At 34.5% G+C, this 13604-nt stretch overlaps 1 protein-coding gene across 9 annotated transcripts in view; it reads right to left on the reverse strand.

The window, feature by feature from the left end:
• The window catches only part of FOCAD (focadhesin), a 315851-nt gene that overhangs the window by 120518 nt on the left and 181729 nt on the right, over nucleotides 1–13604 (reverse strand). For 8 of the 9 annotated variants that reach the window (XR_010344245.1, XM_012449997.2, XM_064381096.1 and 5 more), the window contains 3 exons: nucleotides 10569–10619; nucleotides 9571–9654; nucleotides 3641–3767 (listed from right to left, as the gene is read on the reverse strand). Coding sequence is in view for 8 of the 9 variants with exons in the window: in XM_012449997.2 (XP_012305420.2) it covers nucleotides 3641–3767; nucleotides 9571–9654; nucleotides 10569–10619 (262 nt within the window). In the remaining variant the exon portion in view is untranslated. The remainder of the gene's footprint in view (nucleotides 1–3640; nucleotides 3768–9570; nucleotides 9655–10568; nucleotides 10620–13604) is intronic. The other variant, XM_012449998.2, reaches the window with a different exon arrangement.

The following is a 13604-nucleotide window of genomic DNA, read 5'->3' on the forward strand; positions in this document are numbered from 1 at the left end:
TTGATGCTGCAAATGCAGAAAAGTGGTTCTTTGCAATGGCCAAGTAATAACCAGACTTTCAAATGGAGAACATAAACTTACCAAATTTGTAGACCACAACCACTCTCCAAATACAAGTGCAGTTAACATTTTGAAGATCACAGAAGTGAAAACACAGGCAAAAGACACAAGAAATCTCCCTTGCCAAATTATTCAATCATGTACAACTTCTGCCCCTTCATGCATAGTGCCAATTTGTTATGCTATGTATTTCATCTTTGCATCTTTTCCAATACTGGAAGTACAAATTATATAAAGACTTCTTAAGAGTTCTAATTGACTTTATGCATTTTTATTTTTATTTTTGCAAATCTGACTCCACAAAAGTGCATTATCACAACACTGACTGTGTAAGTACTGTGTATGTATGTAAAAACGTTGAAACTTCCTCAATAAGTAGAGATGTCATTTTTGTATATCTGCATTTGTGAAACATAAAATATCTCAAAATCTCAATTATTTTGGTGTCTGCATATGCAGTGGTGACCCGTTGAGGGGTTTTTTTTGTTTTTTTGAGACGGAGTCTCTCTCTGTCACTCAGGCTGAAATGTAGTGGTATGATCTCAGCTCACTGTAACCTCCACCCCAGGTTCAAGTGATTTTCCTGTCTCAGCCTGCTGAGTAGCTGGGATTACAGGCGTCTGCTACCATGCCCAGCTAATTTTTTTATTTTTAGTAGAGGCAGACTTTCACCATGTTGGCCAGGATTTTCACTCAATGTTTTTGACTGATTTTGTCAAAAGACTTTGGTTGTCCATCACAGTATTTCCGATGACTGCCGTTACAAGGCTGGTAGCCCACAATCACCAACCATAGTGATAAGCATACTGTTTTGGGGGCTATTAATTTATGAACACAGTTCATCTGCTCATAATTGTTATATTGCGGCTGTTGTTGGTATACCTGTTTATGACTGCAAAAATATGTACATTACTATTGCCTATTTTATTGTGTACAGTGATCTATGAAGTGTTCTGTTGTGTTTTTATGTTTCTCAAGTAAATTCCATTTTATAATGTAAACATACATCTTTTAAATAACTTGTTAAAAATTGTTTTCTAGAATTATATTTTTAAGATTTCAGAATTGTGATTTTGAGGATTTTAGACTTTAGAAATTTTAATCTTTCAAGATTTCAACAATCACAATTATGGTGTTCAGGATTCAGTCTTTTAGGGTTATGGCCCAAACCCCTTAAGGACACCTGAGGGGAAAAGAAATAGCTAATCCCATAAGTTTATATACTGGGGAAATAAACCTGTAAAATTCAAATTGGTCTATAGTTTAGTTAGTAATATTGTGCCATTGTCAATTTTCTGCATTTAGTACCATACTATGGTTATGTGAGATGTTATCAACTAGAGCATGAGGGCAAAAAAAGGTACACAGAACTCTCTCAACTGTTTTTGCAACTTCTTGCAAGTGTAAACGTTTCAAAACTATTTTTTAATAATCAACAACAGTAATATCTCTATTTAAATAATGCAAATTCCTGGACTCAATTTGCAGCTGCTTTTGTGTTCATTTGAAAGGAATTCAAAGGAGAAAGTGCCAGGATTCACTTCAATTCAGCAAATCAATCACTTTTATGTCTGTAGCATTTGGAGGATAATATGTATCATTCATCCTGTGCATTTTAGGGTATATATTCCTAAGGCTGTTGCCTTTTTCCTGGTTCTTTTTCTAGTTCTCTAATAATCAAAGTGATAACGCTCTCTAGTTCTCTAATAATCAAAGAAAAAAGTGTCCATAGTGACAGTTTGCCAACATAGCATCTATATCACCCACCTCACTCAAATGACTAAATTTTCTCAAACAAATACAGTTGTTGTTCTCAACTATTCCGCTTCTTTCTCAAGTGAAGGCACTGGGAACTACCAAGTATAAACAATGTAGAGGAGCCAGGTAATAGCCACCATAGCACTGGACATTCTGTACTGAGAGGACAAACGACAGCACCCCTTGGCAACAACTATCCACCAACTTCTTTTTCTAACACCACAGACTGTGATGGGGGATACATGTAAGAGTGAAAAAAAAAATCATTTTAAAAGCCCTAAAGGACTTTTGACTCTAGGTTATTACAGGTTAAAGAAAGAACTCTGGATAAGTGAAGGCTTTTTCCTTCCTTGGAGTCATGTTAACTTCAAGGAGGTCTTAGACTCTGAAAAGCTAAGAGGTAGGAAGTGGGGAAGAACAGAAGAGAGGAAGAATGAATCAGCCTTTGAGGCTTCTTTCTAGGTATCAGGAGAAGAGTAAAGGTGAACTCTGTCTAACTTGGCCATTCAGTTTTCTCTAATAAAAGCAGGCAGGGAACTGTAACAGGAACTTTGTCCAGAAATAAATAGTATATATTTGGCTGAATTTCCCAGGAATTTCCATGTGGGATGAAACCAGGGGAAAAAAACTTACAACATTACAGGCTAGTATGATGATGACCGAGAAGATAAAATGACATTCCTTGTTTTCATTGAACTTCATTTCCAGAAATTAAATTTTTACATCTAGGTGAACATTCAAAGTAGAATTCGAACAAAACTAAGCAAAATGTTGTCTAATATAGAAAAGCTATGTAATCATAATAAATCGCTAGGGGAATTTTTAAATAATTTTTAATGATCGGAAAGTAACATTCAAAATAAAATAATGTAAGTTCCCAATCACAGTCCACAATCAAATGTATTTTTCAAATGGTATCATCGACCATTTCTTAGGTAGGGTATATAGTAATAGGAGCAGGTGAGTATTTCTAAACACAATATACATATAGAATAATTACAACATGTAAGCATTATCATACTTTTTTTTTTGGAGACAGAGTCTTGCTCTGTCACCTAGGATAGAATGCAGTGGCAGGATCCCGCCTCACTGCAACCTCCACCTCCAGGTTCAAGTGATTCTTGTGCCTCAGCCACCCAAGTAGCTGGGACTACAGGCATGCACCACCACAGCAGGTTAATTTTTGTCTTTAACTCCTGACCTCAAGCAATCTATCCACCTCAGCCTCCCAAAGTGCTGGAATTACAGGTGTGAGGCATTGTACCTAGCCTACTTTTTAAAAGCTAAAGGCCCTATAAGCTTCACATCAAAGCTGAAAGACCATACAATTTGCTCCATCTTTTAAAAGCATTAATTTATAGCTCTCAAATAAATACCAGTAACATCTTTGGCATAACTCTATAGAAAGAATAAATGTATAATAATGAAACTACACGGCTAAATCCCTGAATAACCTAATGAATGATCTTTTCACTCAGCTTATGTAATGAAGAAGTATTATTTAAACCAATGACCTAGAGTACCAGTGCAAATTCATCCTGTGGAATACATTTAGCTTTTCAAATGAATTTTAATTATCACTGAACACCATTATTTACACTTGTTTTCTTGTTAAATGCTACTAGATCTAACATTTTTCACATGTTTTAAACACCGTACTACCTCATGCCATCTCTATAGAACAGATGGGTGCATTTAACATTCTGGTTAAAAAATAAGTACTTAGAATTAAACTATAGTATGTACCTATCACAAAAGAATACAATCAGACCAATCAAATCACTAAAAAATGCTAGCTTCTCTACTACCAAATAGGAATCACCTGGTAAAACAGAAGGGTTAGTGAGTGACAACAGTTTGAGATAGCAAGAGCCAGGAACTGAAAGATCCACATCCTCCTCATCTTCATCATCATCTAACTCTTCAGGAATGGGAATTTCTGGTCTTATCTGAAATGAGAAGTGAAAAGATCATAGAGAGGATAATAATAAAACATTATGTAAAATATTTTATCTTTTTTGTGACAAGATTTTAAAATTGTGTCTATTATGTTCATCACTCTGTAACATAATAGACCATTAAAATTAATTTTTTAAATCTATTCCTTTTGCAGATAAACTAAATGGTAAACTCTAGTTATCTATTAGATACAATCTTAAATCCATATAAAAAACTAATGTTAATACAGTAAATCACTGTAAGCTGGCATAAGCAATTATTATAGAAAACTATAAAATTCTATACCATCCAACAATAAAATGCAAACACTGACATATTCAATATATTTAACTTCTAAAGCTCATAGTTAAATATTTGCCTTGTCTTAATGTTTTTTAAAAATTTGTGATTTTAGTCATACTTCTATGACAGAGCTTAAAATCTTCCAGTGGAATATACAGCAGAGCTCAGGGAACAACAGAATGCTTTAGTTGACTTTTTTTTTTTTTTTTTAAAAGACTTGGCAGTTTGTTGCTATGGAATACAAAAACGCTAAAATCTGTAACTGGTAGCTGTACATTATTGTGTCTAACTTGCATTTTGAAGATTTTGTGGTTGCTCTTTGATTAGTTAGATTTGTTTGAACCAAAAATAAAAAATGTAAAAAGATTTCCACTATTGTTTTCACAAGATATAACTGTTAGGCAATTAATTAAATTTTTAATACCTTCAATGACACTCTATCATAATGCCCACATGGAGATAATTAAGCATTAGGGGAGGAAATCAAAATATACAAAAGTGGTTTCTATAACCATAAAGTGCCAGAATCCAGTCATTACTATTAGCCTGTCTCCCAGAGTTATTTTTAGAAATAATTAACAATTCCTGCAGACTGCCTTCTTCATAGGTCCCCAAAGCACTGTTCCATTTAGGAACTGCACTGAGTCAGGATTCTTGCAGAGGAATAAAAGAAACAAAGAAAATGTTTCTCTTAAGCATAATAATCTCAACTCCAATGAAGGCTTTCAACCATAACTAGTGTTCTCTTCACTAGTGAAGGAGAAGTGAAAGCAACCTGACTACCCGAGCACTGTCCAAGACAAGATTTAATTCAGATTCAGTATTAAGTACCTAATTATCAGAGGGCTTGAATCAATCATACTTACAGAGATAGCTATCAAGTATACTCTAGATAGGGTATGAAAGCATCTGTTGAAATCACTGCATATCAGAGAAACCCTGGGATGTTTGCAAACCTTTTGATTCTGACCAGCAGGGTTTTTCAAGTGACTGATCTGTATGCATACACAGGGTCTTCCAGGTTTACTCTCATCAAGAGTTGTCTTAAAGATTCTAACCAACCCTGGCGGCCTAAAAAGTCCTGAGAAAGAAGTTGGATCTGAGTCCTTCTGCCTTGCTTCCTGAGTTTTTACACATCATAGTAATTTGGGTAAATAGAAAAACAGAGTTACTATATGGCCTAGCAGTTTCACTCCTAGGTATATAACCAAGAGTAATGAAAATATATGATCACGTAAAAGCTTGCATACAAATGCTCACAGATGTATTATTTATAATTGCCCTAAAATGGATGCAGCCCAAATGTTCATCAACTGATGGAATACATAAACAAAAAATATAGTATAAATCCATACCATGAATTATCCAGCCATAAAAAGAAATAAAGTACAAATACATACTACATATTAAAGAATCTTGAAAACACTATGCTAAGTGAAGAAAGCCAGTCACAAAAGACCACATTCTGTACGCTTCCATTTATAGGAACAGTCCAGAATAGGCAAACTCACAGAGGCTGAAAGCAGATTAGTGGTTGCTTAGGTCTGGGAGAGGGAATGGAGTAATAAAGACTGACTGCTAATAGTTTCTTTTAGGAGAGAAAATCTTCTAAAACTAGACTGTAGTTGCTCTGTGATTAGTTGCACAATTGTTTAAATATACCAAAACCACTAAATTGCATATTTTAAATGGGTGAGTTATACAGTATGTGAGTCATATGTCAATAAAGCTGTATAGAAAGAAAAAAGGAGGTAAGGAAGTAGCTAGGAAGGGAGGAAGGTATGTAGGCATGCAGAGGAAGAGGAGGAGAAGTGGGGAGGAGGGGAGTAGAAGGAAAAGAGGAAGAGGAGCAGGGGTAGGGGACAAGTCACTGCCACCACCAGAGGAACCTTAAAGTGCTGTGCAAACTATGCCAAGACCAAATGCTTCCAAAATTATTTAGTACAAAAGGGATATGATCATTTCTGTACCACTTTTTTCCTATCCTCCTATCCTGTCCTTCTGTGCAGTCAACCTAATTAGTTAATATGACCAAAATTCAAAATTCAAAGTACCATTTCTACCTAATATGTATCACTTTGCACCATCACAAAGTTGAAAAATCATAAGTCCAACCATTGTAGTTGTGGACCTAACTGGAAAGCATATCCCACAAAATGCCTCACTGTGGGTTCTGAGCCGGATAACCTTTCAACCAACTTTGTGTCTGTAACCTATGGAAATCCAAGGGTTTGTGCATAAACAGAGAATTTTATTTGGAACACGTCAAGTATCTGCATAAATTATTCAGTTAAAAAGAGAAACAGCTTCTGATGAATGCAGTGACATTCACTTTAAATCAAAGCCAAATGGGTTACACCATATTTATACCAACCCTGAATGCATAATCAGTTCTTTTATATTATTTCTAAAGTTAACCCTAGAAATCAAGAAAACAAGTTTAATTTTTAAATAGGTGAATGTTTTTTAATGAAACCAAGTCAGAGAGGAAAGTCACTATCTTCTACCTAGATGTTTATCCATTGCTGATTCTTTTAACAAGGAAACTTCTCTATAGTTTTTGTTTTTTTTGTTTTTTTTGGTTGGGGGGAGGTGTGCTAAAGACGACAGGGCAAGAGTGTAACTAGCTTTTATAAAAACAGGAAAAAAATAAAAGCTAAAAGGGAAAAATCATTCTTATCTAGTTGTCGACATTAGAATCAACATGTCCTCAAAGAAGTCCCCTGAAATTTTAAACCAATTTTAGATCTACATGCTTCAAGTGATTAACAACGATCCTGTTACAAACCACAAAATATGGGCAGTCAGTCAACATCCTCAGCTCATAAGGTAGGACCTAGTGCTTAGTATATACCAAATAAATTATTATTAAACCAATGCAAGTACCTCTAATCCCACAGAAATTCTCAGTAACAAATGACAAGAAAGATGAATTCATCAGCAAGGTATTCAAATTCTTAACTCATTGAACCTCATTCAGCTTTACCATTTATCCAGTGCCATTTTCCACCTTACCTTAGATATGCTGTTTCATTCATCCCTAAACCTTTGTTCTGGTATCTGCCACTCCTCTTATTCCTTTTGTTCTACCAGTCTGTTAACTTTCAAGAACTTACACAACATAAATTGATGTTCAGCAATCAACAAGAAATATTTAAGTAAATTTAAAGAAAATTAGTACTTTAAAAAGTAGCCGAATTATAATTCACAAAGTAGCCACATCTGTAAAGACGCCTTGTATCTTTTTTTTTTTTTTTTCAGTTCTACTTGAAATTCACGAAGGGTTCAAAAGTTTATTTCACAAGTTTCATAGGTAAGAAAAGAATATGGGCACATTTTCACTGGGAAAATGGACAGGTGTCTTGTGTTGCCCTTAGTGCAGAGTAATGTCTGTCAACAAAGAAGAATCTTAGTTTTTACATTAAAGAAGTCCCACTTGACAGGAACTTCCAAAACATTTGAAAAAATATTTTTATAGAAAAATGAGCTGCAGTTTCACACCACTGTTTTATAGTGTCACATCTACAAAACTCAGGTGAAGCACCGACAAAGCTGGATCCTTAGCCTTTGGGGACTTGTTTGGGATATGAACACCTTGAACACTTTCTGAACTTTTAGTCTTTAGCTGTTCGAACAGCGAAACTGAAATGTTGCAATCAATGAAAAGAATAAGAATGCATGGTGTGGTCTTAGAAGCAATGATTCTCCACAAAGAGATAGGTCCTCTGTATCACAAGCTGGGGTCAGAGTGAGGAAGACTCTTTCAAACCACTATACCCCCTCATCTCAACCTCAGTTCAGAATATCCACTGCAGTGAGCTATTGTTACTTTTTGGAGTGGGTCATATCCCAGAAGGGGATTAGAGCAGGGAAAAAAAAAATGGCTGAAAAGCATAGCTACAAAAGGATAAACCTTACAGCTTTCCTTTATAGCTCTTTTGACTCTGATGCTGAAAATCCAAACATATATAGAAACCCCAACTCTAAGTACATTTACCATTTATGTTGGAAGATATAAAAAGCTATTTATGGCTATTCAGGGATCAAAGAGTTTAGAAGAGTTAGATTAAGAAAGTAGGTAACATTTGACAGAGTATAGCACTTATAAACTCTTGCAAACATAATTGGAAATTGCATATGACTCTGAAATTAGAAAAAAATATATAAACAAGTCAATATTTTAAAAGGTGGAGACTAAATGTCAATAGTATGCTAGGGTTATTTAATAAAAGCTACTACTCCAACTGGAATATTTTAGGAACAACAGGTAAAAATAGGGGTAATTTTTAAGCTGTGATTTAAATGAATACCTATTAAAAACAAGAATAAAAGGTTCCTCTCCAGATGCTATAGTTATCTATCGGCAGGTGTTTGCACATCAAATTTACATGCAGCTTTTTTCCTTCATTTCTTTTTTAAAGCAACAATGGGTATTGCTAGTCACCATAGTGAGTCTGAAGTCCCATCTTTTTTAATTGTATGAGTCATAAAACATCTTTACTTAAGTCTTCCCATTTGTGATTACTGCATGACAAGCAGTCAGTCCGTCTTTATAAGTCCTCAGTGACACAGGAAATCCTGCCTGACTTAGGATTTGGTTTTACAAGAGCCTATTTTCAATCCTTTTTATATGGTGGCTCCAATTCAACTCAATAAACAGAAGTTTGCCTGGTTCCTATTGGCATCTAATCTCAGTATAAAGGCAATCCAGAAGAAAATGCCAAACCCATTTTAATGCCTGAGGATTCCAAGAAATTCACACCAAACCTTCTTGCCACTTGACCTCGAAGACAGAGTCTGGGTAACATTACATGTAACTTCATCTAACACAATGTCTACTTGACACTTCAGTGGCATTCAATAAACATCTGTATGAATTTCAGAGTGGCACTACATGAGAAATCAGATGTTTAACCCATTAACGTGATCTACGCATTTAAACCTGATTATATTAGACAGATACTAGAAAAGGTTGTATGTTTTTAGTTTAGTCTAAAAACTAAGATAATATCACACTATGTGTTAACCCTTAAAAGATAGTGATACCTTCTTCATCCAGTTCTCTGGGGCTAACCTATGTAACATTTCACATATACTAAAAAAATAGCAGATTTTTTTCATATGGCATCCCATTCTTTATCACAAATAGAGATCATTGGTTTCACAGGTGGTATAAAATCTTAGTCTATGAAGGCCATGCTTGGATTAAAGTCCAGGATGGCTTACTAACTAGGCAAAGTGATTCCTATGAATGACTCAGATCTGGAGCAAGTCGTGTATACCCTGTCACCTTAGGAAGATTTCACTTGCATCATAGGTGTCTTCCATCTGCTTTAAACCTCTACAGTTGTTTACAGATAAACAAATAATGGGTACTAATTTTTATCTTGCATGGGTTAACAAATCTAGGGTTACATATATTCATCAGGTAAGGATCTCCTAAGATAAGCGAGACAAGGATGTAAACTCTGGCAAATTAAGAAATACCAGCGAGAAAGCAGATATGCCTACCTTTTCAGGCAGATGAAGAATGGTGTGTTCTCCTGCACTAAAGTGTGACAGGGATCTATATGCGGCATTTGCTACAATTGGGTCCTAGGTAGTGTAAAAGAAAAGTAAGCAAACAAAAAACACAACATACACTAAACGTCAAATCTGGAAAGGGAAAGAAACCTTCCCTCACCAATCCCAAGGTCCTACAGTCAGTGCTTTGAAAATGGTATTAAACCTTTGCCTAGGCCAAAACGACATTTACTTGCAATTTCAGAGGAGAGATTCAGAAATTTAATCTTCATTTCAAAAGAAAATATTGAGGAAAAAGTGAAAGGGTCTGAGAAGGGAAATAAGAACTGGAAAAAAATTATCAGCATTAAACTTTTTTCTGGAGAATATGCCCAACTAAAAATGGGCAAAGAGATAAAAAATACTAAATTTTATCCTACTTTGAAGATAAAATATAAAGTAATTCATAACTGCTCAGGTCTCCATGAAGTAGCATGATTTAGCGCAAGAGAATAAGGAGTTATTGTCTGATAGGACTGGGTTTGGATTTTGATTCTCCACCTACATAGGGCAAGTTAGGCTTTTGGAATCTAAGATCATTCATTCACAAGTTAGGTATAATATCACCATCAGTCTCTATATATAATCCTTGATTGGAAACAACATCTAAAAACTGGGATGGACTTTTTGTTTGTTTGGTATGCTTGTTGGTGGGGAAAGGGCAAAGCAGAAAAGGGGAAAAACCATATAAAAATATAAGACAATGTCAACAGTTCCTCTTCCTATCTTTCAGATTCACTAAGTACACTTTATCATAAAAATCTATTAATGGGCATAAATTGAGAATAAGTTTTAAAACCAAAACTTATGAATAGTCATACTTTTTTTAAAAATCAAGAATCCATTATTACAAGGCAGTTGTACTTTTTATCCTAAGAATCTTATTTTACAAATTTCAAAATTTCCCTAGCTTTCTTCTGATTCACTGACAAGCCTTGTGATAATACCTTGTTTTGAGTATGAGTCCATAGGAAGCTGAGGACTTGAACTTTAAAATTCTGAAAAGTTAAATAAAAGAAGACATTGTTAAGACCAAGCTAAAACTGAGAACAATCCAAAGTACCAAACAATGAAAATTAAGTCACTTTTAAAGTAATGCCATCAGAAATTCACTTAATGTGTATTCACCCATCATTTACAAAATGTAAATATTCAGAAACAAACTTATCTTCTAAGTACATGCATATTTTAAACACATTAAGATTTTAAGACTTTGAAATTTAGAAACCTAACCATTTCTTACTCTATCCCTTCAAAACTGTCACCCTTTCATGCCACTGTTCTAGCCTACCCAAGAATTTTCCTTTCTCTACATGGCCATATAGCACATGGTACTTTTCAGCACCTAGCATGACTAACTCTCTACGAGGTTGTCCACTACTTAGGGCAGTGAATGATTTTTCATTTCAAAGACCTAAACCACAGAGCTCACATAGTTCCTCAAAGATGACAAATATGTAATAAATGATGAAGCAAAAAAGCCATTTACCTTCCAACAGCCAGTCGTCTTCTTCTTTGCTGCCACAGCTGTTTGTCCTTCTAAATCATATTAGGTTCCTCTATACCTCCTTGCCTTTGCATATACTAATCCCCAAACCTCAACGGGGAACAACAGTATATTAATTCTTCCAGTTCTAAGTCCAATAGCACACATAGTTTCCTTGGATTCTTGCTAAGCATGTTTGTCATTTTTTCCACCATACTCTCATTGCCCTGTGCTCGTCAAATATTATTATAATTACCATCACTCATATCTATCTCCTTTACCTACCTTCGAGCTTCTAGAAGGCATGGACTGGCAACATGGTATAATGGGAAAATAAAGGAGATGAAGCTAGAAAGTCCTAGGTTCAGACACCAGCTTTCACTTAGCTTTTTAACTACAGTCTTAGTCAAATTACTTGCCTAGAACATAGCAGATACTCAATAAATATTTGTCTAATAAATACATAGGTCTCTCAAAACTTTAGTTTCTTTATACCATAAAAAATAATACCTTCCTATCAGATATTAGAACTAATTGGTATAAACTAACTAGTAGAGTGCTGGGGATTGAATAGGTACTCAAAAATTGGATTGACTATATTTATTAGTATCTCTAAGACCTAGTGCAGTTTTAATAAATACATCCAATTCAATGAATAAGTGAAGCAGGCACTGTGCAAAGCAATTGAGAAAATATGCTATAATTAAATCATGAACTCTATTTTCAATAAGTTTATAGTTCAATGGGGAAAATGGTATATGCATACATATACCTGTAGTATAAAACAGAATAAATGTTCCTAGAACAGTAAAGATAAAGAACTTTGTGAACAATAGACTCCAGCTGATAGACAAACTCTCAAAGGATGTGATGAGTTAAAATAATCCTTTTCTTCCTAAAATATAGTTTTTAATTAAAGATGAAAAAGTAATAATTTTAGATAGAGGGAGTAACATAAAGGAAAAGAAACAGAAAAGTTTAGAGGAAGATAAGGACATTAAAAGTGGTTAGGATTTTTTGGAGTGCAGGATACAGACACTAATGAGGCCAGATTCCAGAATGTTTTATAAACTTGTTGTAAAGAAGTTGGACTATATTTTAGGGAAACTTAAGGTAATGAAGTGACTAGGGATAGAAATGACCTAAGAAGTGCTTTGGGAAAAATTAAATTCAGCTTGGCTCACATCCAAACAAATTTTAAGAAGTTAAAAAACAAATTATGTAAACACACACAGATAAAAGGGGGAAGAGGAAGGAGGGTCTCTCCCTCTACATTTCTTTACTTCTGCTTTTAAGGGGACTATGTTCACTGAAGAGCTCCCCCACCCCCAACTGGGCAGGAGATGGAGAGAATGGCCCCAAAGCAGTTTGCCTGAACAATGGAGGAACCCTAATATTATATAAGCATGAACACAACCAAAATAAGATACCGGAGGAAAAGAATGTAAAATCTGGAGGAAAAAAAAAAATCTAGTCCAAAAGACAACTCACAACCATGGATATGCCAATACAAGAAACCAACACACCAATCAATTCATAAATTAACTTGTAATAAAATCTGATTAACTCAAGATACAAGCAATACAAAGGTTTATGAGCCCCTGAAGACATAAAGTAAATATACACAATATGGCCTTACATTGGTTTTTAGTCTTAGCTTATTATTAGTAGCCCTGTAGATTCCCTGGCAATATAAGAGCAAGTGCCTGTGAACTACAGCCATAAGAAAGAATGTTGATGAACTATATACTCGGAGTCACAAACTGATTTTTTTTAAGACCCTAAAAAAAGGCTACATGTAAGAATAAACCAAAATATCCTGTATTGATTCAAATATTCATTCAACTACTTACTACATATAGATTATGTACCAGGTACTGATATAGCTATTGTATAGCCCAGTAAGGATAAATTTGATTTTATTCATTGTGCAACATTTAAAATGAGTTGAAGTATCTTATAAGCCTGTCTTAACTAGATGATCTAAAACATATGAGGGACTATTATTGGAATCTGATGGCTAGAGTGGCAGTTTATCAAAGTCTGTGAAGCACTAAATCAAACTAAAAGTTCACCAAGACCACAAGTGAAAATCAACTGCTGCTCTTTGAAGGAATAGAAAAAAAGGTGAGCATGAAAAAAAAAAACGGCTTACAAATGTGGAGGCATAAATGCAAGTCACTATCCTCTGATGCATTTCACTCAAAAAAGATATAATAAAGAAAACACTAAGCACTAATATATGAATCTCATAACAAAGAATCTTTTACCAAGTATTTGAACTCATTACAACGACAAATGCTGAGTAATTCACAAAGTTTGGAGAGTCTGTCCTGCCTTTATTAATGTATTTGTCACTTACTCTTTAGAACTTAAAACATTAACAAAATTATTTTAAATGGTTGGCTTTATGAATTCTATTATTTTGGAAACACTTTTTACAATATTGACTTTAAAATCTTGACAATACTCCTGTAATTAAAACTTGGTATCCTTT

Source organism: Aotus nancymaae, unplaced genomic scaffold (genome assembly GCF_030222135.1).
Source record: "Aotus nancymaae isolate 86718 unplaced genomic scaffold, 86718_ANA_hifiasm-v0.15.2.pri h1tg000003l, whole genome shotgun sequence".
NCBI classification, from domain to species: Eukaryota; Metazoa; Chordata; class Mammalia; order Primates; family Aotidae; genus Aotus; species Aotus nancymaae.